General features: G+C 43.1%; 1 protein-coding gene across 1 annotated transcript; it reads right to left on the bottom strand.

Annotated features, from left to right (window-relative positions):
* Window positions 1-811: 811 nt before the first annotated feature.
* On the bottom strand, window positions 812-27,017 carry LOC146177981 (dermonecrotic toxin SPH-like). The gene is made up of 6 exons (XM_084580686.1): window positions 26,820-27,017; window positions 21,961-22,204; window positions 20,281-20,415; window positions 13,399-13,524; window positions 7,995-8,235; window positions 812-1,564 (listed from the first exon to the last, which is right to left on the bottom strand). The coding sequence occupies exons 1-6, from the start codon at window positions 26,862-26,864 to the stop codon at window positions 1,438-1,440; spliced, it is 918 nt and encodes a 305-aa protein (XP_084436812.1). The 5' UTR covers window positions 26,865-27,017; the 3' UTR covers window positions 812-1,437.
* Between the last annotated feature and the right edge of the window lie 315 nt (window positions 27,018-27,332).

Here is a 27,332-nt window from a genome sequence, read left to right as displayed (position 1 = left end):
AGGGCTGTTGACTAGATGAATGTGCAGCTGAACAATATGTGAACATTTCAATCTTCTCATCAATCAATAGTAAAAGTGTCCGCAGAAATCTTTTCCGCAATGGCCGTTTGTAGATATAGCGTCCAGTTGGCTAAAAGCTACTCACTACCGATGTTCTCTACGAGGGATTGTGGCGGGAATGATAAAACAGATTCAGTTCAGTTCAGTCGTTCAGTCGTGTCCGACTCTTCGTGACCCTATGGACCATGTCACGCATGGTCCATACGCTAGGCAGAAGATTACGCTAGGCAGAAGATCGCTTGCATGTAGGCTATGCAGAAAATTGCTTTTAAAATAGAAAAGCATATGTGCACTAAATGTAAGCTTCTTATTCCTGCCGTGCTCGGAAAAGATTAATGTTATCTCCTGTATGAGTTACGTTGAAGTTATTTCGCAAAGTAATGTTGTAAAATATGGCCTCAGTGCTGTACTTGTTCATTTCCCTAAGTAGTGGAGTGAACGTTGAAATATCTTACTGATATGGCTCAGTTACAAAAGCGGGTAAAAATCATGAAGTGTGAATGTTAGGTTTCGATTGAAGTATACGGAGCACATTGTGGTTGTAAAGTAGACTGCAACAACTTGATTCGTGATTTTAGGATCGATTCCCTGTATTGACACGCCACTCTGAACCACAACAGCAGCGCGTCCAAAGAGTATGCTTGCTCGTGGAAACTTCTTTGGTACGCTACTTCAGTAGTTCCACACGGTTTTGAAAAGATGCGTGCAGTGCACTTTTGCGACGCTTCTGAAACCATGGATTTTATTATAGAATATTTATTGCTTCATTATGTCAGAGATCCGTAAGCCATCAGGCCGCTCACTTGAGCTTGGTCGTTTCGCAGAATGCGTGAGCACTGCGTCAGTACTGATGTCAAACGCACAGTTTGTGAACAGTGGCCTGCGCAAATACACCGACCTATTTTCGCGACTTGAGTAGCTTCGATTAGCGAAAATGACCAGCTCCACAATCTTCAAATGATGACTTATATTATTTGATTACTACTGAATAATGGGATGAAGGAATGCATTTTGCAGTGTTCAGATATGTCCGGAATATAACATTTCTTACACTTTCACTTTATGGTAACATATTAGATTTTGTATGGGAGCAAAATTGTTGCAGATATATCCGATTTCAAACTTTTCTCATTACGTAGTCACCTTTTGAGTCCATGCCTAGCTATTGAAATAAGTTTTGGTTGTGTAAATGACCGATTTACGCGCGGGAAAACTAACAGACTATGAATGAGTATGTCATGACACCTGAGTTTATCGGGACGAGATTCCACCAGCTATGCTGATGAAAAAAGTGACAAACTGTCACTCCTTAGGAATTAAAACATGAAAAACGCGAGGCAGCAAAGTATCTCCTGAAGCTTACGTCTTATAGTTCTCTTAGGATAGACGTTTCCAGGGATCATTCCTTCTTTTTGCGAACCTAAGCCTACTCACAAATTCTTGTTCTCTGAGGACTTTAAAAACATTTCTAGGATAGTTCGTAACAATTCCATCGATGTCATGCCTGAAAAAGAGGAAAAGCAATAACGCAGGATTATTGTTTTGTCCTGTAAATAAATTATTTTAACAAAGCAATTATGTTATATTAAATATATAAACACAAGTATTTGCGCGCTTCACCAGCACAGCAACATAAATTTGCGGCCCAAACACAGGAGAATCATAACGAACACGCATACTTTTTTCTAGACTACACTGTCTTGATCCTGCTAAGAAAATAGGCTCTCTTTCCCAACATACATGGCTAAGCCGGTTTCGCCAAAAACACTGATATATCTGCGCTCCTAAAACCAGCGTTTATTAGCATTCGCCGACCCCGTGGGGTGTTTACGCGCTCTTTCGCTGACGGAGTTTTGGCGCACAATCGCAGACAATACCAGTAGAACTCCACGTCATTTCTTGCTCCCTTGGTAAACAAGCGCGTACAGCTTTTTGTTTGAAGTGGAACGCAGCTACCACATTTTGTTTTTGAGGGGAAGAGAGCATTGAGTAGCGAAGGTTAGCGGTGGGAAGTAACAGGAGTAAGCAACTACGCCACAGTGATGGTCATTTCGTCGTTCTTGAAACAAGTGAAAGGTTCCAACTCCATAGAATTATCTAATCACGCCATCATTGCCTACTCCCGCTTGCACAACTGAAGCAGTGCTTTGAACCAAAAAATGGGTATCGTGACGTGACTTGAATATCTCCTATACAGACAAGATTTGTGAGCCCTGCGATAACACTACTACGCCTTTGATGGAGTCAAATGAATGCTGAGGCTTTCTATCGACAACTGCATCCATGGCGCGTTTTGGATCGCGTAATTCAGCGCGGCGCTGAAAAGCAGTTTTGTCCTGCTGAAGCTGCAGATTCTTTCAGATTCATGCGCAATACAAAGTGCTTTCTTTTTCAGCGATAAAAAGGTTGATTTACCAACTTAAGTATGACCTCAATCTCTAAGCATTGTTTCTCAGAGGAGTGCATAATCTTGTAAACAGCATCATTCGTCGATGGAATGATAACTGTCGAACATTTTAAAGGCTACGTTTAGAATATTTATAAATGGTGTGCTATGTCTCAGCTCTGGTATAGAGCTGATTGAGGATTTGGTGCTTAACTTTGTAACGTCATGATTCTGACTTCAGGGAAAATACGCAAAATCTCAATTTGATGAAAGAGATTAGGTGCCCACTCCCCTAACCGGGACGAGGAGGTTAAAGAAGGACAGGACGAGAAAGGTTGGTCAATTGAATAGCTGAAGAGGCTGACCACTCGAAACGGGAAGCAAGGCCCAAGCGACAAGATTAAAGAAAGCATTGCATTTTAAATCGGAAGCGTGTCTTGATAATGTTTGTGATTTCAAGTCAGTTGGAAATGGATGCAAAACATTTCCTTAGGCCCTGTGTTGTTAACTAAAGATTTAGGAGTAAAAGAATGATTTGTGAGGTAGAGGATGACAAAATGTCGCTGCTCGCCATGTTTGGTGGATGTGGAGTTATTAATTAGAGACAAAGGCCAATTAGATGTCCAAATAGCGTTGTACGTGCTAATTGTGTATGGACATCATCGAAATCGTGGCAAAAAACAAAAAAAAATGTCGGATAACCAGAACAAAAATTAAGACATTTTCAGAACACCAGGTCAAAAAGAGCTGCCCTCTTGGTGACGCCACGCCATGGTGACCGCTGTCGCTGGCTTCATTACGCATTCTAGTCTCAGCGACGTTAAGGGAGAGGGCGAAGACATGATGACGTCTTCGGGAGAGAGCTTTGGCACGATGAAATAAAACTTGAAAGTTGGTTCGCTTCGCCTCCGCTTGAGATGCGTCAGACTGAAGCATTACTTCTAAAGGTCACCGACATCCACCTTTCATTATTCCAACTAACAATACGAAAATCACAGTTAATAGAACTGAAGCTCTTGAAATAGCTTTACTTACGCACACCCTGCAAGTAGCCATCGTAACTAAAACCTAGCTATGCATGGCGTGGCAGGCAGGGGCATGGCAGCTATGCATTTCTGGGGGGAGTGGAAGGGGCGGGCGTGAGCGCAGCGCTGGCGAAAAGAAACATTACGCCTACAATCATAGACCAGACTTAAATCATGAAAGTTTGCTTTTAAAGATAACCTACCGAGAACACACTTCCATACTAGGCCCATTCTATCGACTCCCAAACCCTGATCCTGGTTGCCGGGGTCGGATGCGGAGCATGTGTCTTTGTTCGGCAAGAACAACATAAATCTTGCCATGACTTCAATGCTCCCATTATTGATTGCCACAATAAAAATCTGGGATCCACACTTGATTGAGCCAGACTTCCTTTGCAATGTGTTTACGCATAACCTGAAAAACGTTGTCATGCAGCTCACTACCCTAAGAGGGTCTGCCAGTTCTATACAAATTTCGAAACCTCGTGCTCATAAAAAATTTGTTTGAATACATTAAGCTGAGTGCATGAAGGAACTGGACCATAAAATTGTCGTTGTATCTTTCCTTCTACCAAAAAAGTACAAAAGTATTTAGAAGGATGCACTCAAACACACATAAAATATTGTTCAAATGCGAGGAAAGAACCTGAACTCGATTACTTGTAATACTAGCTTTGGAAGAGTTTTCAGCAAAACATGTGTCAAAAGTATGGTCCAAATTCAAGGAACGCTGCCACTACTGGATTGAAAACTTACTCCCAAACAAAAATACGCTTGAAGAAAATAATTTCATAGATCAGCCGATATATTATCAACTTAAAGAAAAGAATCCAGTGCCTGAAAGGGAATGGGTCTCCAAAGAGAAGCAACATAGGAACACTAATGATGGAATTATCTACTAACATATGGTCGGTCAGACAGTCTTAATTAAGTAAATCATATAATGGAGAATCAAAATACAAATTCAGCTCTTACTCCATGCCAGAGCCACTTCAGAAACATTTTCAATGGCTGCGCAATTATTTACAGCCATTCACACCTTTATTCAGTAGTAGAAAACTGCTTTCGAAATGACGCGATAATATCTATTTCAGCGAGATTTTCGATAAGGCTGCTCACAGAAAACTACTTCTGAAGCCTGAAAGCACTGGAGTGGCAGCGCCATTAATAAATTGGGTCGCTGCTTTCCTGAAACACAAAATACAGCATGTAGAGATTGACGGATATTATTCCCCACCACCTATTAGTTATAGTGTGCCGCAAGAGAGTGTGATGCTTTATTGTTTTTGGTTGTATAAATGACTTGGTTGCTTTTGTTATGAAAATATTATGTCAGCCATTTGGTCAATGATTGTACGTTCTTTAGGAAAACTCACTCTTGTTGAGGCCATGCACTGCTAAATACAACCTTAAACGATGTCTGTTGGTGTAGCAAAAAGAAATCTAATTTAATGTTGACAAACAGTATTCAAGCCTATTACAAGACAGAAGATGCATATGAACTTTACACTCTCAATAATATGCGTGCGACTGGAATAAAAACATACAGGTGTTTAGGCGTTATTATTAATAAGCAGCTAACTGGATAATACCATACCTGCTCTCTAAATAAATAGACAATGAAAAAAACAACAACAGTTATTTACGACAAGTTAAAAGGTACGCCAAGCAGCGTGAAAAAACAAAAAAAGCTTATGAATCTTGATCGGCCAAAGCCTAAATACGTTGAATGGAATACGTTGAAGACTGACACAAATAGAATTCATCGCGCGGGTGGAAAATGTTTAAAGGCGAGCTGTATGCTTTCTTTGTAACAAATGCCAAAATTTTGATTCTTCGTAGCTTCTCATAATCAATTAAATAAAACAGCTATGCATCCGGCGAAAGATAGTAAGATTAGGAGTTTTACACTGCTAAAGGATGGAAACGTCGGAATCTCGGCAACAATTAATGCTACGCCTTTTTTAACTCGAAAAAGAAGACACATACACAATTATAACTTATCGCACCAATTTAGCAAAAGCGACATCCACGAAATTTGTTATTTTCCCAGGAACAATTAGTGAATAGAATTCACTGGCCGTGGAGGTTTTGATCATTGAAAATTTCGAAATTAGCAATGAGAATGCTTTTGGCCATTAAGAGAGTCTTCAACTAGCTTTATTTCGCTATATGTTTGCTAAACGGCTGTAATCAAAATGCCTTATATATGTCCCAAGCCTTGCTTCAGTGTTATTTGTATAAATGATGTACTTCTACCACATGCAGAAATATCTTATCTTTATCTCGGATTCTGCCCATCCCGCTCGGACCGAAAAGTTATGCAGTATCATGACGTTAAAAACACTAAATGCCCTGCTGCGAGTACCTCCTTCGCGTTGCATTGGGTTGATGCTGATACTAGTGGAGGGAAATTCAGGTTGTATTCTGTAACCAACGCTTTTGAAAACGAACACGCCCTATATGCCAAACAAACGCTTCATGTGAAACCTCGTACTCCTGAGGTATTTGAGGTATTGGAAATAAATAAATAAATAGAAAAATAAATAAATAAATAAATAAATAAATAAATAAATAAATAAATAAATAAATAAATAAATAAATAAATAAATAAATAAATAAATAAATAAATAAATAAATAAATAAATGCCCCCGTCGTCGTAAGGAACTTAGTACGCTTCAAATCTCGCCGAACTGGATTTTACTAATACTCGTTTTATATTAAATTCATTTCTTCTAAACTATATGATACTGCTTCCGGCGACACAGGTAATAGGAAATGGCACAATATTTAGCCCCGAAAGGACGCTCCGATGCAATCAACTACTTAATAGCGTATCAGACCTACACCATAGTGTCGGAAAGCTGCCAATGCTATTGAATAAAGGGGCCTTACGATGTACCTGATAAGTAACTAGATTTATTTTTAGTGATCTGGTCTGGAAAAGAAAGTGGCGCGAGCATGGTTCTTACGTCCCTGCCCGAGTAAATACATCATTAGTAGGCTGACCATCTGTTGCGCCCCAACTAAACCGGCTGTGTCAGTCCCTAGTCATCTGAGTTCTACATCTTCTGTAGTTTTCGTTAACATTTATTTTTTTTACAAAGCTGCAGAAGCAAGGCTATTATCGGCGACAGACCGTCTAGTGCGGTCGTGTCGAGCATTATTCATTTTATTTCACATGCATATCCTGATGAAATAAAAGATAATCAAAACGAAATCAAAATGAAAGAAAATATATATGCATACTTCCCTAATACGCTTTCTCGGAAGCACCAAATAAGCTGGATAAAACAGAGGTACAAAACGGCTGGAAATATTTTTGTAGCGGCGAAAACTCAAGTGCGACAAGATTTTATTTTTTTTTCTCACATCCCTAACTTCCGTTCTAACCAACTTTGTGCCATTTTTTTTTTCAAATGTAAACAATTTGATAAGTTCAGTTCTATAATCTCTAAACGCAAATAACTACTTCACTGAAGTACTTCTCGCAAAACGCGCGGCTGCCTGAATCCATGCAATTATTATAAGCCTTTAAAGCAGCCTTGGGATGCGCCATTAGGAAGTCCTGTTCCTCCAGATAACCATGTGAGGTTTATGTGGACGTCGCTAGAAAGTAAACATCTACCGTCAATAATGAACGTGTTCGTTAGACGTAGGTTTACGCTTCGGGCAATAAAAGCGTCCGAAAATGTCTGCTCTTAAACAGGTTCTTCCAATAGATGCTCAGTAGAACCAATAAATATCGAAATAGGAAGAGATCGCAAAGTATTTCATGTATCGATAACTAGGATATTGATGCACAATTTCGATATAAGCTAGACATTGAAACAACAGTTTACAATGGATTTGAATTAGTCATTCTGTATCCTAAGATGTGTTCTCCTGTTGCCAGAACACAATATATTTATTCGGTAAAATTAAGATAGACTAGGTTTCCACAACGCCTTCTTGCACGCATTGTCATATTTGCAGCTGGGGTTTGCGTGTAGGTAGGCATTGCCGAATAGCAGTGATACGGCCTGTAGCTGCAACATTCTGCCTTCCGTAATTCTGTGCTCATTTATTCAAGCATTTTCACTGCGCTGATGCTACCAGCAAGGGTCAAAGGCTGCGCAGACGCCCTATAGTTAAATGTGTGAATAGTGAACAAAACTCAATGTTACGAGAACCGCCTGTTTTTAGATCGTTTCATATATTGAATGAGTTGTGAACACTGAGGTTCAATATACGTGGCGTCTTTCCTATCTTTATCGCGCAAACTTTTTAAAGGCCACTGTGTTTGTTTAATATTGCCATTATATTGAGATATATTCTGGCTTGACGCCTGCATGCTGAAATGCATTCTTCGGTAAAACATAACAGCGATGCCCTATATTTTAAACTCTTTCGCTTACCTGTTAATTTACCTTTCAGAATCAGTTAAGTTGCCTATGATCTTGTAACCAGCAAAGAGCAGCCCCGTTGCAGCTTCAGACCCACTTATGCATAACGGACGATCATGACAGGCAAGAACCGGCACCTCAAAAATCGACGGATCGTGAAGGCGTTGTCGGCCGTCCAGACGTACGCCTTGTCCACGTAATTTTGATCCGAAAGGTCGTACGATCGTCGAGCCGTGATGAAGGACATTCTGAACGTCGGGTAGAGGTTGATTAAGAGGTTGTTTGCACCGTCCCCTTGACAGCGATGGCGAGCTACGCCGAGCTCGTTGTACATACTCGCAATCGTAGACAGTAAATTGGTCCCGCTTACGTCCAAGCCTGCGCCAGTGGAGGGGAGAAGATCGCAGACTGTGTAGAGAATTGCATTCGAGAACGCGATTTTAATGCATGTCACTAGACGCGCTGCCAGCCTCTAACGCACCACTCCACACATGAAAGCAGGCAAGGTCGACGATGGTACAAAGCACCCTAGTCACTCGGCACCTAGAGAGTCAAGTGTTGCTCATGACGTGTGAGGTTTAAGGGAAAGGCATTCTTGTGAACGTAAGGTCCGGCGTGTCCTTATAAAGCAGCATTGCTTAGACCAGCAAGAAGTGTGAAAATCACGGCATGGGTTGCACTTTAAGGTACATAGCTCTGAGCGATGTTTACAGTTATGTTTTTATTTTAAACTCGCGAACAGGTCCATACACTGCACCGTAACTGGGTTCCGGCGTAGCACATCTTTTACCAGCTGCGAAACCACTATAGTGGAGCGTGGGAAAATGTACCAAACGCTTTCTAGAGCGGTTCTGGTCACCAGGATTCTGTATGGGTAGAGAAGAACTGCTTACGCTTTTAACCATCCCAGCGATGCGATACATGATCAATAAAATGAAAATACGAGTGCGACCTCGGCTAGAAAACATGACGTACGGGGAGCAGTTCATGTAACGAGACAAGTAGATCAACCAAAAGGCACCGAGGTCCTTAGGCGACAAACACATGACACTAGTGGGAAATGGAGATAACGGAACTTAAGGCCACAACGAAATACTAGTATACGAAACAGTGGCTAGCCAGGTTTTAGAGAAAGGAATGGCGATGGCAAGGCAGGTGAACGACATAATAATAAAGAAGATAGGTATAACACCTACAGGCATAGAAAGACTTCACAGGCTTGGGCGTAAATCCAGTGACAAATCTAGACCGGTTATCATAAAATTTCTTGACTATCGGGAAAAGGCATCCATTTTACAAGCAGCCTACAAACTAAAAGGATCGTCGTACTCTATCTCGGAAGACTTCTCAAAGCGCGTGCGTGACTTGCTTAAACTCCTGTGGGACAGCGCAGCGGAAGAAAAAGCAAATGGTGCTAAGGTAAAGCTGGTGTTTGATAAAGTTAGCTTTGATAGTGTTATGTTTGTATGGGATGCCCAGAAAGGAGAGCGTGTCAGATTGGTCAATAAGAAAAATAACTGACAGAAAAAGCACTATCCTACATCCTTGAAAATCTTAAACATTAACTGCAGAAGTGTAATCAATAAAGTAACCGAGCTTGAAGGGCTCCTTTTTACTAACAATTCAGACATTGCTGTGCTAACCGAAACATGGTTACATGATGCAATTTTCAACAGTGAATTCGTGCCTACTGGTTACAATGTACTCCGGAAAGACCGGCGTCTGTGTGATACACAAGAAATCATTACGAGTTTTAAGGATGCCTGACGTTCCTAATGTAGAGCGCATTTTCAGTAAAACATATTGTGGTACAATCAGGTACAATATAGGTGTGTTGTACAGGCCCCCTTCTTCTTCCATATCGGTTTTAAATGATTTGAAAACTTACATGAACACATATTTAAAACCTGGAGATCGGATAATTCTAGCTGGCGACTTTAATCTGCCTAATATTGACTGGCGCACGATGTCCCTCAAAAACCATAACGACAAAACAGGTGATGCCATGTTGGACATAGCATTTGCATTTGATTTATCCCAACTTGTTGACGAGTACACCAGGGTACACGACAGTGCTAAATCTATACTGGACCTTTTCTTCGTAAGCGGATCTATTAGCACTAAAACAAAATGCGAAATAATCCCAGGAATCTCTGGTCACCAGGCCGTGTTCCTTACCTTATCTGATGCCGCTATTGACGGGCATCCAAAGCAGTCATGTTTTCCCAACTTCTCACATGCTGATGACACATCAATAATCGATACCTTATCCTTTCATTTTGATAGCTTTTCGAGGTCTACCGCAAATGTAGACAATCTGTGGATTTCTTTCAAGGATCTGGTTATGATGTGTATTAGCCGTTTTGTGCCAATCATTGTTAAAAAGACAAAACGTGGCAATCCCTGGATTTCCCGCACTTCAATACAAATGCGCGGAAAATTAAAAAAGTTGAAAAAGAAAAGGCAAGCAGTTGTCCATCCTGAAGGCCTGCTGGATAAAATTTCCGCTCTGTCAAGTCAACTACGACGACAAGTAGCACTTGATAACGAAAATTATTTTGGCGATTTGTTGCCTAATTTTATAACTAGCTCACCTGAAAAATTTTGGCGTACAATCTCACCAGTATCTAGGGATTCCCATTCATTTGAAATCAATGGCACATTAACACATGACGGAAAAGTAATATCAACCGCCTTTAACGAATACTTCAAATCTGTTTTTACTAATGATAATTGCATACAACCTTTGTTCGAAACATGCTTACCTCCGATGCCTGATCTTGTCATCAGTGAACAGGGTATAACTAAAATGCTTTTGAATCTTAACGTAAAAAAATCCCTTGGGCCTGATAAAATACCCAATGCATTCTTAGCGAGGTATGCAGAATGGGTGTCCAAGTATTTGTTTATAATTTTTTCTAGGTCTCTAAACGAAGGACAGGTTCCGAGTGACTGGAGGACGGCCAGAGTCCAACCATTTCATAAAAATGGAAACAAACAGTACAATAATAATTACCGACCGATTTCATTAACATCGACAGCTTGCAAAATTATGGAACACATAATACACACCCACATTTCCCATTTTCTTGAACAACACAATTTTATTACAAATTTCCAACACGGATTCCGGAAAGGTTATTCTACTTGTACCCAATTAGTTCAGACTATACACGATTTTGCGAAAGCTATTAACAATGGTAGCCAAACAGATGCCATTTTTATGGATTTCGCCAAAGCATTTGATAAGGTCTCTCACAAAAAGCTGCTTTCCAAAATTAATAGCACACTCAGAAATAACAAAATCATTAATTGGATTTCAGCATATTTGAATAACCGTCAGCAATATGTCTCTTTTGGGGAACATTCCTCTCAAACTGTTTTTGTTGACTCTGGCGTCCCTCAGGGCTCAGTGCTTGGGCCACTCTTGTTTATCATTTACATTAACGACATCGTGAAAGACATTCCAGTTAATATTAAACTATACGCGGATGATTGTGTGCTATACTCCGAAATTAAACACATGTCAGATCAGGTAAAACTTAATGAGGCTTTTCAGAAAATTAGTGCCTGGTGTGATGCATGGCAGGTGCCTATCAACTTTCAAAAAACCGTGTATATGAGAATCACTCACAAGAAAAGTCCACTGATGTTCCAATATTCACTTGATAACAACATTATTTCCGAAGTCTCACACTACAAATATCTAGTGCTATGGATTACTAACAACCTTGAATGGACTAAACATATTGATCAAACTGTAAATAATGCAAACCGTAAACTTTTTTTTCTTAGGCGTGCATTGAGACTTTCCACACCCCGAGTTCGGCTTCTAGCGTATAAATCGATTGTCCTTCCAATATTAGATTATGCGGCAATAATTTGGGATCCATTCACCAAAACAAACGTAAATAAAATTGAAAAAATACAAAAGAAAGCAGTACGTTTTGTTTACAATAGCTATGGACGCACATCTGTAAGTGACCTCTTAAACAGGGCTGCTTTAATATCTATAACCGAAAGGAATCGCGTTTCTCGACTAAAGTTCTTATACCAATTGGTCAAAGGTCATTTTAAAATTAACATTGATGGACTAATATCTTTCTTTTCAGGTTATTCTACAAGACAACGTAACAATCTTACAATCACCCCTTTCACCCAGCGTAATAACTGCTTTAAATATTCTTTTTTTCCGCGAACAGTAACGGAATGGAATCAATTTACTAACGACGAAGTCTTACAGCTATCTGTAACATCATTCATCGGCAACCTCAGTGCACAATAATGTCCTCTGTCATGCATTCCCGGTTCCCATTTTTGAACTGAATTTAATATTGTGATCTTTCTGGTGCTCTTTCTTCATTTAATTAATTCCCTGTTGACCATATTCACTGATGACTTGAGAGTAGTGTATTTATATGCCCCAAACCTTAGTGTATTTTTTTGTTGTGTTAAGTCATTGAGCCTTTCATTTTTGCTGTTGTGTTTTGTTGCTTATTATTAATTTGTGTAAATCTTGGACTGCCAGAAGATCAAATCAGTCGATATTGTCAATATTGTCGACCATAAACCCTGACTGCTCATTGGAGGGTCAAATTCTAAAGTTTCAAAATTCATCAGCTACTTTGGTCATCTGATGAGAAGAGAGGAGTCACTGGAGAAAGATTTGATGTTGAGAAAGGTGGGTTGGGAAGGTGCCAACCCCTTCACCAGTCACTGGAGAAGGGGTAGGCAGCGAACGCGGTGGTTAGATGGCATCCTCGAGGCGCTGCAGATGAAGTTATGTGATGTTAGGAAGATAGTGAGAGACCGGAAAGCGTGGCGTGATATGGTCCTGAGAGTCACGAAGAGTCGGACGCGACTTAACGGCTGAATTGAACTGAACTGAATAGGGGACATAAAAGACGCCTCGTTATTGACACATGTGGAAACGTTTGGCGATTATTCCAGAACGTTTGTAGTAACTCAAGAGACTTTATAATCAGTCCCTATCAGTTCAGTTCAGGCATTCAGTCGTGTCCGACTCTTCGTGACCCTATGGACCATGTCACGCCACGCTTTTCGGTCTCTCACTATCTTCTTAACATCACATAACTTCATCTGCAGTGCCTCGAGGATGCCATCTAACCAACGCGTTCGCTGCCTACCTCTTCTCCGGCGACCCTCAACCTTTCCCAACATCAAATCTTTCTCCAGTGACTCCTCTCTTCTCATCAGATGACCAAAGTAGCTGAGCTTTAACTTTAGAATTTGACCCTCCAATGAGCAGTCAGGATTTATGGTCGACAATATCGACTGATTTGACCTTCTGGCAGTACAAGGAACTCTCAAGAGTCTTCGCCAGCACCACAATTCAAACGCGTCAATTCATAGGCGGTCAGCCTTTTTCACAGTCCAACTCTCGCATCCATACATCACAACTGGAAAGACCATAGCACGAGTTATACGGATCTTGATTGGCAGACTCGAACTTCTTATAATTAAAAGAGAGAAAAGAATCAGTTGTGCAAAAAAGCTAAAAAAGCAAAATGTTAAACTTACCCACGTGGTCAATAAAATCAGAGCTGTCATCACGCGACGCCAGTGTATGCAGTGCCCCTCTGAAGACTTCCTTGTCAGTCGTCGTGTAGATCGACAGCAGCACATTCACCATGCGACTTGAAGGAACTGCAAAAAAAAGTACACAAAACTTCGTAAGCCCGGAACATTGGTGCAGTGTTTAAGATGCCCGACTACTGTGCCGGAGTACCCGGGTTCGATCTCAACCGCTGGCGGCTGCGTTTCGATGGAGGGAACGAAGAAGCGCCTGCGTACTGTGCGATGTCAGTTCAGGTTAAAGATCTCGAGGTGATCGTAATTACTCCGGAACCCTCCAATACCGGGTCCCCTTTTTCTCTTTCTGCTTTCACTTTCATCTTCCTCCCATTCCATATAGCGCGGTCAGTTGTCCACAGAAAAAGGTGTGACAAATACAGCGCCTTTAACGTGATCCAATTATTAAACATCAAAAAAGTTAGGGGATCCAATGAACCGCAACTGCCGAGCAGTGTGCAGAGTTTTGTGGAGTAATGCATTGGGAGAGAGAACGAGAGATGTGGGTGATAACGCAGCGCCCTCTGGCAACCATCAAGCGGACACACAGCGGACAGTAGCGGACAACGCGGTGGCGCGACACCCTTTTGCTCCCTTCCATTCTCTCCTCAAATGTTCCTCTCGCCTCACACGGTCTACTAGAGATATCACATGAGAAGTCGCAGGTTGAGGCTGTATATGAACGACACAGGCAGGATTCAGCCGCAGCTAAGCGCAGAGCCGACCCCTCATAGGAGCCTGACACATACTTGACACAGCTTCCCCACTGTAAAAGAAAAGTGAGGTCGCTTGGAATTAGCTGATGAAAGAACGTAAAGAAGACTTGTTTTCAGCATAAATACTAGCTGTAACACTTCATCGCTTGCATCTGCATGATATAATGCTCATCCTATCGAAGGCGATCAGCGACATACAGCTGTTCATGTACACAAGACTTAAAGCACATTGAGAATAATCTTCCAAACAGTTTCGGTAAATTTTGGCCAGCCCCATATAAACTTTGTTCACTTATTTTGCAATTAGACTTTATTCTCCAAAAGATAAAAACGCACTGAAGGACGCGTTGTGCAACATAGAATACAAAAGACTACATTCAGGGCAAACAGCATAAAGGCAAACTAAAGATTAACTCTATTGAAGCAGTGATCCTCTCAGTGTGGCGATGCACTGCTGGATCGACGCTTGTGAGCTCCAAAGAGCGATTAGTGGATTGTTACAGCCGTAAATGCACTATGAGGTCGGAATGACAAAAATTGGGACAATATAACCGGGATAAAACCACGATGTGAAACCACAGAACAAAAATGCCCGCTATAAATAAGTCAGGCAAACATAACTGCTGGCCTAAGGTCCTCCTCCGGTGGCTACGCTAGGGAGCTCGACTGCCAATGCGGGTTATATCCCGGCCGAGGCTGGTGCTTTTGGACGGAAGCGAAAAACAAGGCCCCCGTGTATTGCTTGACATCAGTACACGTAAATAACCACAGGTGGTCATATTTCTCACGCCCTCTAGTATGACGTTCCTCACTGCCGGAATCGCTTTGAGAAATTAAATGACCCCTGACACTTTACTTGCGGTAATATTTGATTCTAAGCAATTCATAGAGATGGCCATGATATCACACTTAAATTCAAAATATCCATGTGAAACTCCAAAAACTCGTAATATAGAAATATTTTTACTAAATGTTCCTGACAACCTCTCTCAACCCGCCCAGGGCGCGGAGTCTCTACGCGCTTCTTTCCTGATGACGTAGTCGGTGTTTGCTAGGTAGGCCCACTCATTGGGCCCTCCGTAGTGAGGCAAGCGGTTCGGGTCGCAGTAGGGCGACGTTGTGACTTGCTTTCTTTGCTGTTTGTTTTGCGCTGAGTAAAGGGAGCAGATGATGAGCACCATACTCGATCGCCGATATGTTCGGGACTAAGGAAGATAGCCTAGAACATTTTGTTCCGTAGATAGGACTAATAGGATAGGTAATGCTAGCGCGCATTCCATAGAGTTCTAGTAAATTTTCTTTCATGCGATCTTTAAACTATACGGCGATGAGCCACTGAAATCTTTATTTGTACTTCTTTTCGAGAGCGCCAGCCGATGGCCTCATCATAGTAGCGCGGTGAACAATCTTCTCCATGCTCGATGTCATGAGATGCGGCATTATCACTTTGTAGCATGGGATGCGCGGAAATTTTGTCGAGTGACCGCAGCAAAAGCGCACAGTTGCCGCATCGTTCCAGAATTTCACTGGTTCCTTCGTCCGGGTCTGTAGATGGTTCTTTGCAGACATAAATTGAAAGCTGCCGAATTCAGCGGTCATTGGTAATTCGACCACAGGAGCACGTTTGCAGCTATCGCCGCCACCGCTTAGCTAAATTCTATTGCGGGCGCAAGTCAGCCCAGTAGTTTCCTTTCAATGCAAAGCAAGTGTTTGTTTATCACCTACCGCGTTTTCACCACCACGTGACAAAATAAAAAACAATTTAATACATCTCATGAGCACACAGTGCTGCCTCTTTTTTCCCTCCTTCCCTCTATTTACAGCCTCGCAGGGTGAGTTGAGGTGGCGCTTCGGCTCGTTCCCTCTGACAACCGCATTTTATCTTCCTCTTGGCCTCCATAGGTTTTTAACGGTGGCATAGTTGATTTGTGTCCCATGAAAAATCGACGTCGTCTCCGCATTGCTCACAGATGCAGCGACGACAGGTTGCACCTGTTCAAACGCCGATCTTTATTTGGGTAGTGCGGTGCTAGATGTTACGCACCACGAGACCTGGTGAGGTTCACGGAGCCACTCCGCAGCTGGTGAAGCGGTAGTCAGCAACTTGGACCAGCCTTGTGCGCAAGTGGCCATTCTTGAGTATACATAAAGCGAGAAGCTCTAGTGATTGTGCCGACCCATTAATACTCGCAAGGAGGTGCTCTCTCTGTAGTGCCAAAGTTTCATTACAGTATAGCGCGACTCCCAACAGTCACATGGCAAAGCTACGTGCCGCAGTCCAGCATGTAGCGCTATCTGTCCCTGTCAAGGCGGTGTAGGCATGCGCATGGTGGCGGATTACAGTAAGCGATCACACTATGCAAGATGTAACAACGTCCGTGTCTGCGTGGATGACTGCATCCGCTGACGCATGACAGAGTCTGCCTCGTAATTTATTTCCAAAACACATTACCGTCCTCGCTCTGGCCATTTGGCTCCGGCAGCGCAGAGAAGCAAGTCGCTACGCACGTTGTTTTATTTTTTCTCCCCTATAGAAATGGCGTGTCGTAGTCCTTAAGGTGGTAGCTAACTGTTTCCTTTATTCTTATATTTGAATTTATCCTTGAAATTAAACGCTGCTCAGAACTGAGGGTTCTTTCTGGACGGGGAATTTCTCGTACTGCCGAAATACATGTTTAAATTCATTATTATATGAGAAATTGTGACCGTTTCAGCTATAATTTACAAACTCCATCTGCGCCCCTAAATGTATGACGTGATTACACTATGCTTCCGTCAGCGGCTACCCTTGTAGACAGTTTCTCACGTAATGCAGTTTGCTGCTCTCCTAATCACCAATCAATTTATACATTTGTTATCGCACAGATACTCATCACTATACAGTCGGAAGATATACGCTATGTGTAGTCCGCGCGACATATAAAGCGTTCCTTTAACTAACACGTTAACTCAGAAGTGCTGCGTTCGACCACGTAAACACTCACATATCTCATAAGCACTACTACCAAATTCGCAGCTCCTGACAGCGGTCTGGTTAAGTAGCCTAGTGATTTCACAGTGTTCGCAATGAATAAGAAGTTCACTCTCGTGTCCACTGAACACTATCTTTTGCAATGGGCACGATCATGAATATTTAATCTCATCGCAAACGCCGATCTGGATTTTCCGCAGAACATAGCCCTCAAACCTGCAGCATCCGAGCGGACCTAGATAAAAAAATGTAAAAACAAACAAACAAACAAACAAACGTTTGTTCAAATTGAAATCAGGTGAACGCTTTTTAAGAGTCATGAATGCATTGTACCCTCTAGCGAAGGTTTCTTGACCTCTACTTTATTCCGTCTTTCATATCAGGTAATCACCCTTTTAAAAATTCAGAGAGGGCTGCATGATCTGCACTGGAGAAATGCGTAAGCCTGAGCGTTGATGCTACACACAGTATATGATGCGCCACTAGTAGAGGTTTCACATTGCGGAAATTATGATAGCAGCTGTGTTGTTCACGACATTGTGTACCAAGCTGGGCAGTAATCATTAAGTGGCGAATTGTTAACGTTGCCCAGCAATGGGCGGCCGCGATGTCTTTTGTGCCGGCGCGCCTCCTTCCCAACGCACTTAGATGTGCCGCGTTGCCAGTTCTCCAAGACGTCACCGTTGGTAGAAGCGCGCAACGGCGGCACACGGTTGCTAGAGGCGCCATGGGGGCGCCGGCGGCGCTCAATATGGAAATGTTTGCCCGTCTCTATTTAGTCTTGCTTCCTCCTCCTCGCAATCGTTTGACATAAGTGTATATTATTTTAATTATCTAACACCTATTATACAATTTGTGATCGATCTAGACCATTTATTAGCCCGTTTTCACTGCAGACTTCGAAACACGCCGTCTAGCGGTTTCGTGGCATCACGTCCGTTTGGACGTCGACATTAGCTCGCTCGGCTATTTTAACATCCGATTACCTTTTTGGCTCTATTTAACCAGTGACTCCACTTCGATCACACGAGCTGCCTGGCGAGATTCCCTGGTCCTCTTTGGCATAAAATTTTTCTTTTTCGTGTAAAGCTTTTCAGTTCACCGATAGTCGCGATGACAACCAATGGAGACAAGTTGTGCACTGGGACAGTGCATAGTGTGTCGTTGTTTTATGTAAATTTTGGGTCATTATGTCGGATGTAGGATATATTTAGAATGGCAGTAAATAAATGCGCAAACCTGCGCACCTTAAGAAGTCTTGTTGTGGTTTAGCTCTGGTTAACCCTAGTTGAATTGGGAAAGCAACGGCAGAGCTTCTTTTCCCTGCTACATTATTCCCCTATCACGCTATATCAGTGTAAGGTGCTACATTATTGGGGACAATTAAGCTCATCCTTCAAGTGTGTGACGCGAGAGCGTAAGCTACCAGCCCACATATAAAGCTACGCTTCAACAGAACCGTATGGACTTGCCTGAGTCACGCAGGGTTAACGAATGCCAATGGTTTTGGCGTGCTGATTCTGATATGACCCTCCCATATGAAAGGAGCGACCTTAGCTGTCAGCTCTTGCCCGTGGCACAGGGGTAACGTGAATTCAAATGTCATGGCAGGCTGATTTTTTTTTTACGAGGACACCCTAGCTATGCCTCTTCACGGCTCTTCTTCACGGCGTAGCTGCGGCCACCCGAGGTCTCGCTTTGGCTGTCGTATTATTGCTTGCAGAATAATATTCGTCGCAAATTGTTCGCCATCCAGCCTGCTCAAAAGATGCTATCTTGCAATGGCACACAACGACACTCTTCGGCAGCTTTCCTGGATATATTAAAGCGCAGAAGACCGTAAGAGCTGCTACCTTTGCTTTCCGCCTAGTAGACCGCTCCGGTGCACTGTCCCCTGATGCGCTTAGCCGCCGAACACTGCTCTGACCACGTTTGTGGCCGACGGAGCAGAAAACAAAGACTTTACGCATGTTGCTTCGAACACTTCTCAGAACGGGAGGTCAGGCTCCAGCACTCCCAGGTCATCTCGAGCATTGGATGTGGTATCTTCTCGCGTTGCGTGCATCATTCAAAATTTCATGTCTTGTGCCTATATTAATATAGAAAGACTGGCTTCGCCTAAGATGTCCAAGGGCTCAAATACCGATACAAGAGGTGTTTTATTAACCCTCTGGAGACTATTGTTTTAACCCTGAAATATATTTCAGAGCGGTCGGTGGGGGCGGATCTGCAACGACGTGGATACTATTTGCGTGGCATCTCATTTTTAAGCAGCTTAAGTGAAATAATGAAATTATTACTTTCAGATTTAGGGCCCAATATTATATTAAAAAGGCCGTTTACACCACAGCGGGGACCGGTTTTTATTTTTTTTTTGTTATCAGCAGTATATTTTGCAGCATCTCACTTATAAAAATGACGCATTTGTAACTTAAACTTAACTAACCGCGGTTCACATGATTAAAACGGCGTCGCTTCTACGTATAATACATAAAATACGGGAACTGATTGCACATTTTATGCTGTAGATGCAGCGAAGCTGACGTTTTCGGCAATAAAACGCCCAACGATGATGTTCTAAAATGTGCAGTGCGGGAAGTCAGCTTTACGAGCCAGAAATGCGACATGTTTTTACTTTAACTCTTCCCAATGTCATCCCCAATGAAAAAATAAAACTTGGCTTACCTTCTATGGTGACGGCGTTCTTTTGCTTTATATAATGTTGGCCCGTGAGATCAGAGGTAAAAAAGTTTATTAGCTTTCGTTAATAGCTTAATCACTAAACTCTGTCATGTACGTGATGTCCGCCTTGCTGCACAATTGACCTGCGCAGACTGCACTTGCGTATCCCTCGCAAGGTATAAAATAAAGATATGTAAAGAGTGAAAAAAAAGGCAAGCACCCGAAATATTTTATTTTCTTACTACATCACCGTACTACACAGTACTCATTACCGTTAATAACGTTAGGAGCCAAACACAGGAAAATATCTGATTAGCGATGACTATCTGAGCGAATGGTGAGTAGCTAACGACCTCCCATCTCGAAAATGAAAAAAAAAAAAAGAGGTCAGGGACGAACAGCTAGCTTGCCACACAGGCGGTGTGAAGGCGTCGCCGCTATAGGCAAATGCTTGGTACTTGCCTTCACTCCACAGATGATGTATGAGGTTTTCAGCAAGACTGACGCCAGCTTTGTATTTTGCTTTGTCTCCGCGCAGGTTTCCCGTTTTGATGTCTACGTAAAGGAGGAGCATTTTGTCCTTGTGTTTCCCTCCATCTGTGAGAAGAAATGTGAGAAAAGAAGATGCACGTGAGGCTCGATTTGACGAAACTGCCGGTCGTACACCGTCTGTTTCTGACACGTTGAAAACAGAGGTGAAAAGTGCAATATCTGTAAACGTTAGTTGAAAATCATGCGATCTTGTGCAATCACGTCTTGCAGTGTGCTGGGAGAAAGAAAAATAAATGAAAAAATGTTTAGATAAACAACTCAGCAAAAGGGCTGAATCACAGTTAAATCATCCTTTAAACATTGCTTGCGCCTGGTGCGCACATTTTTAATGGGGATAACTTCAAAATGTACAGTCAGGTCGTTCCGCTGCGTCAGATAACTTAGAGCGCCTTAAAAAAAAAATGTATGAGGGTGCTCTTGGTCTTACGTTATTCGTTGCATTCGTGGTTTATGAATAATAAAAATTAAGCGGATGTAAGAATTTTACGAAGATTTGTGGTTCAAACGGTTTTGACAGTATTACCTTCACTTCCGCTGTGAAACCGACCTTTCGTCTCCTGAATTGCGATGTACAGTACACGACCTGCGGCTAGTCGGAACTAATCGTGCGTAATCGTGCAGTGGTACTTGTTCTCGCATAAACAAGTGCTAGGCCGCGATACGAATTGTTCAAGCTTGCTAAACAACGAACATGTATGTGTACATGAAGTGGTAATCTTCATGCACCTGCGGAGCCCGTGGAGGGAATACAGGCGTTATCTAGGTCGTCCGTTGATTTGTTTTTATTACGTGAGTTGAACTGCACTAAAGATGGAAGACCTGCCCTTTTCTCAATGCGGTGAACTTGGCCATAGCCAGACGCTAGGTTTCTCATCAGCAGCCGAGCTGCCGCAGTTTCCCCGCCCTATCTTCACACCCGAGGGTACAATGCAGCATCATTCGTAAAGTATCACGCTGCTCGAATCTCGGCCGTTGCCCATGGGGGAGAACACAAGCACCTCCGTCGCCTTGATTACGGGGCTTGGCATCGACACCGCATACACGACATAGATACCCTCGAATAAAAAGGGGAGTCCAAAGCTACCCCCCTTATTGTTTGCCGCACCCTGTCGAGGCCCGACTGTAGCTCATAACAAACAAGTCCCTTCACTCCGTGGTGAAGAAGGCGATGTGATGAACGCGATGTGGTGAAACCGATCTTTCGTTTGCTAAATTGTGATGTAGAGTACACGACCTCCACCTAGTCATAACTAATCGTGCCTAATCGTGCAGCGGCACTTGGTCTCACGTAAACGTTTCTCACGTTTCTTAAACAACGAACCAGTAATGATAGTCTATATGTGGTGGATAATATAAGAAACGGCTACAAAATGATTAGTATTAGAACTTTTTTACGGGATTAAGATTTCCTAACAGAATAATTATCTCTTCCCTGTTATGCAGATAAAATGAAGATGCTTCTTGCTTGGAAAGGAGCTTATTTCTTTGGAATTAGTTGTATGTGTTCCTGTAATTTTGGTGGTGCGAATTCCAGTATCTATGATGAGGTATAGAAACGGAAGAAGGTGTAGTAAAGAGGGTTTTCCATACCTGCGCTGACTGTGTCCTTCACGTAGGCGAGGTACTCGTCGATGGCCGTCTGATTCTCGCAGTATCGACCGTAGTCGCAGCCCGGGCCAAGATAGAACTTGAGGGCGGTCCCGTTAGGAGCGAAGGTTACATCCGCTTCTATAGCATTCGCTCCCTGAGCCAAGAAATCGTCCAACTCCTGGATGCTGTTAGCCATATGCCCGAACACGTACAAGGGCCGACGGTAATCGTAGAACGCCTCCACCTAGAGGTAAAGTGGGAAACAGGTCAAAGCCCCTTTTCCCTATAACTTCTGATTCTTCCGCGCAAAAAGAAGGAACGAATCCATTCCCCAAGCAAACCACTCGGTTATGGGAGAGAGTGGAAGAGATGTTGAAGAAAGTGCGCAAAGAGGACTAGGAGGGCTCTACGTAGCTCTGAAGTAGGCCACCACGTGATCCTCTACTCCCAACATGCAAACAGTGAGTCTGGCTGATAAAATGGCACATAGGAGATGAGAATTGCTCTCATCGAGAACCTTGTTTTCCAAGTGATACGCGTTTCCCGTTGGCTACGCAGAAACGTTCGTACGACTTAGTTAAAGCGGGACTTTATCTTTCTTCCCCTCGTTGTTTTTATATCTCTGTAAATCATATCTCAAAATTATATCACATGCTCTATATCTTCATATTTTATCTTATATATCATGGTTATATCCTTAGCCATGCAGGCATACTCGTACGACTTGGTTAAAGGGGGGTTTTATCTCTCGGTCGCTCCATGTGTTTATACTTCTGTTTATCACATCTCATGTTCACATCATATCATATCTCAGCGTGACAGCTTTAAAGGCCCCCTTCTGCAGCAAACGCGATATTGTCGGGGCTGTGCTGTCAACAAAGAATCACGGACATAGCTGGTACGCGGAAACTGCTAGATAGAACCAGGCACGTATTTGTTGATATGTTTTGTGACGTCAGGAGAATATGAAATGTCTGGAGCCACCAACTCTGGCTTTTGCATTGAGATTGGAGTATAGGTTTGAAATCGAACCCTTCCTGGTTTGAGATTAGAGGGTATTTGGATAAACAAGTGATTGAAGGCTGATTGGATAATTCAACCCTCCCGAACAGTTGTAAGCTTTGTCAGAACCGTCACTTCTAGGCCATGTGCGCATTCTCCTGTACGGGCTCGTTAAAGGGGGAATTAAATTTTCTTGAGGATCTGAAGGATGGATCAGCAAGTGCAGTGTCGTTGTTTTATTGATAAGACATGTACGTTGCAGGACATGCACAGGACAACTCTTGGGGCACTAGGGGCCTTACCGGAGCTCAACCCCGTCCGCCAGTAAGGCAGCCGAATTTCAGACCACCTCCTATTGCGCCAAATTACGCGTTTAAGTAAATTTCAAACATACGCAGTCACAGGTTTAAGCGATAAAAGAAGATACTTTGCGGAACCAATCCGACCGACAAAATTAAAATCAGCTTCGTCCACGCCGGCCCCAATGAGACGGTTTGCCTCGCCCACATCTAGCATACCGTCAACCAAGTTGCACGCTCTTTCTCCTCTTAAATACAGGACACACCCTCACACCAAGAAGCGATGAAAAAAAAAACTAATAAAAAACGCAAAGCCCCGCCCTGACACACGATACACAGGGGGGGGGGGGGGGGGGGCTGCAATGCCGGCCGTAAGCAAAGTGGGGAACAAATGACCCGAATCCGCGAGCGCTTGTGTGCCACATGTAGTGCGCAAGGGACCATAAACGCCAACGTCGTCCTCCCGCTTCGCCGACACTTGTCGACTAACTCTTCATGCCGCCGCTTGCAGAGGCCCCGGAAGGGAACAGCTAAGCGCAAGGCAGCGCAAGGCGTCCGCGCGTCGCCCACGGGACCGAGCACAGTCCTTTTTGAACCAACGCCAGCACCCATCTCTGTCGGCCACCCCTTCTCTCCGATAAGCCATGTTAGCGCATACTCCCGGCGGGCGATCCGTCAGTTGCTCTTTCAACAAAATGCACTCAAATGATCGACATGGACTTTGGCGACTGCTCGGAACGGCAACTTAAAATTATCTCCCAATAACGAGCCACGGTGCGCGACACGACGCGAACGTTCGGGGAACGCGTCCCGCCATTCATAAGCGCTTAAAAATATAATGGGTCCGCCCAGGCTCCGCTCTACGCTCCGACAACCCACCTCGCCAGAACCCGTCTCTCGGTTACGGGCTCGCAGTCGTACCTCGTTTGTTGTCAACAAGACAGCTTCTACAAGCGCCTGGGCACATCGGCTCGGAAATATATATATATATATATATATATATATAAAAAGAAATGCCTAAACTAACGAGAGCAGGGGGAGTGAACCAGCAGCTTCGGTGTTCTTCAGCGCAGCGGTCCAGTATCTTAACTCAGATTTATATAGTTGTCCTGGGGTATTGATGAATTACACACTAATCTTTCTTAGTTAGCGGCATTAGAGATTGCCTTTTATTTCTGAACCTTTGAAGATTTTGATGCCTTCGAACCGCCTTTTTCAAAATACTATTTTGTACAATTACTGCTATTAGTTAATTGAATAACTACACTATATTTTCGCAGTTATATTCAGGAAGTATTGGCTTTTCAATTCTGAGCATTTAACACCTACTCTGAAGCGGCCGCTTTACGTTTTTTAATAATTTAAATTGAATAAATCAATTAAACACACTTAATTTTCATAATTAGCATCCCCGAGCCAAGGCTTTTCAATATGATTATTTTAACATCTGCCAATGACCTTTTTCCAAGTTTGGGTCTTTATTTGACTCATTCATTATTCATATACACAAGGATTTCATTAGATCGGCATCGCATATTGCACACCAATCAATAAGCAACACTAGAACAGCAAATTTGAATGATATGTTTTTTTTACGCAGCCCTCGGTTAATTTTGACACAGGGGGTAGAGCGCGTTACTTAAACGACGCCGACGGCTCTTCGGGCGAATAAGTTGTATAAGCAATCACTTAAAATGTATTGTAGTTGTAGTGTAGTATAGTGTAGTGTAGTGTAGTGTATAGTGTAGTTGTAGTAGTATTGTAGTGAAATTGTAGTTAATGGCCGCGTGTCACTAATATGCATAATTATGCACTTTAACGCACCCACACATACCTTGATTGAAATTGCGAATACGAAATACACGAAGGACTAACCGAGTGTGTACTCAAAAAAGCACAAAGCCGGGAAGGCACGCCTTCAGGATGTTTAAGTTAGTCGCATTATTCTCGGCCCGGTACAGAAACGCGATGTTTTCGTCCTGGGTTACGAGGAGATATATAATGAAGAGAGATACAGACGACTCTTATCCGTCGCTGCTGTGTCGCAGAAGAAACCTTTCGAAGACTAAAAAGAAAGAAAGATATTCTTTTTATTGCAAATACGCGTTACATATAGTTTCTTTCATATTTCAGATATTCCCCCTCCGCAAGGCAAACACCAGGAGAGCGTCGTAGCAGACAACGGAAGGATGACTCCATCTCTCGCACTCACTGAGCATGTTCCTGGTGTTTCCTATTCTCGACTGCTACGAACGTGACGCTGCGCGGAACACAGTGGCCACGCGACGGGGTGTTCTCTTTAACAGTGGACAATATTGTACATACATGTACCTTACATCCTCCCAATTTTTTAACCTGAACGCACGAGCGTCGACCACCAAGTCGGTAAGCGCCGTACGAGGGAACATAGCGGTCAAACCAGCGAGAATACGCGCGTACGTGCAATGAGCACTCCAGTGCAGCTGTCCTCTGCCAGGCTGTTACGGCAAATGGATCGAAACCCACCTGCTTTTTTGTGTGTTATAGCATTATCTTCTGTTTTATGCATGCCGCTGAGAAAAGATTAGAAAAGACCACGTGGTGCCGCCTGCTTTCCTGTATGAGAGCAAGGTGTGAATCGATAAGGGAAGTAATCCCATCAGATGTCGGTGTCGCAGGAACGTTCTACGTGACAAATAGCAAAAAGATACAAAATGCTGATACGCATGTAGTATATATAATCAGCGGGCGTATATCGCATTCCATGCAGCGGTAGCGCTACCACCTGATCGCTTATTTATAACGTGGTGGAAGCGTTCAGAAAAGAAAAAGGATGATGATACCAGTACTCAAAAGAAGCAGGGGTGAGGCCCCGCTCCCAGAACAGCCTGGCAGATGACAGCTGCACCGGAGTGCTCATAGCGCACACGCGTGTATTCTCGCTCATTTCGCCATGTGCTCCGTCATACGGCGCTTACCGACTCGACGGCCGACGCTCGTGCGTTCAGGTTAAAAAAAAAAAAAAAAAAGGAGGGTGTAGAACGTTCTCCGAGCTTGAATGAGCCTGAATCATATGTATTCAGAGATGCTCCTCAGAGGAAGCGTCTCGTGTTGACATAGCCCTGTTCAAAAAAAATTATTTTTAAAGATACTGGCATCGTGCAATGTGCTCTCCTAGCCCCGAAAGCGTTGCATTACAGCTTAGAAATACCCTGCTATGCTTCTTCGTCATCAATGGCACACATAAAATTGCTCTTAGCAAATCGTTCTGATATGATTTCCTCAACAGAAACCCTGGTAATAATAACACGATGTTCCGATGAATGAGGCAACGCTGCAAAGGACGTAGTTCTGCTCGTTCTCACAGAAAATGTTCTGGTTCAGGCCTAAAGCTATATACGTTGCAGTGATGGCGCTGACGTTGCACATGGGAAGCGTTTCCGTTTTTACCACGACACTGTCAAACTCCCAGCAGACAAGGACAGTAGGAAAGCGTATATGATTAGCGAAGAATGTTTTGAAATATTGCGCTACTGTAAGTAGCACTTGAGTGGAAGTGCACAATAATTTTCAACTCACCAGGCAGATGACCGCAGCAAGAATGAAGAGGGAGTTCGGCTGCATTGCAACTCGTAGACTTGGACTTTGTGACGTTGGAGCACCACCGCGGCCCTGGTGAAACAAAATACGCAAGATTCCACTCGGCAGCAGCCGGCGCGTTTGCAGTGCGTCTTACTCTGCTCAAAGAAGGAAACTGAAGTGGCACTGTAAAAAGAAACCCGGTCACCTACTCATGTCAACCGCCCTTTCCACTGAAACCACGCTTATAAATGTGCAAGTGCAGATCGATATATGCAAGGCGAGATAGGGAAAGCGGGCATATAAGAACACGAACGTGTCAAGGCTGTTGGGCTTTACAATATTCATGTGTAAATGGGGCATCTTGCACTGATAAGAGAACATCGTGGAGTTTAAAAAAAAAAGCTCATCTGGTTGGGAGAAACAGTTATGAGTAACGATAAGACAACGGTACCCTAGGCTGAAGCTTTTTTCTTATGGGGATGGGAAGGAATGATCACTGTACGATACGTG

Source organism: Amblyomma maculatum, chromosome 10 (assembly GCF_055883805.1).
Source record: "Amblyomma maculatum isolate TAMU_Amacu chromosome 10, ASM5588380v1, whole genome shotgun sequence".
Classification (NCBI taxonomy): domain Eukaryota; kingdom Metazoa; phylum Arthropoda; class Arachnida; order Ixodida; family Ixodidae; genus Amblyomma; species Amblyomma maculatum.
Note: the sequence above shows the minus strand (reverse complement) of the source record. Positions and strands in the feature narration are given on the sequence as shown.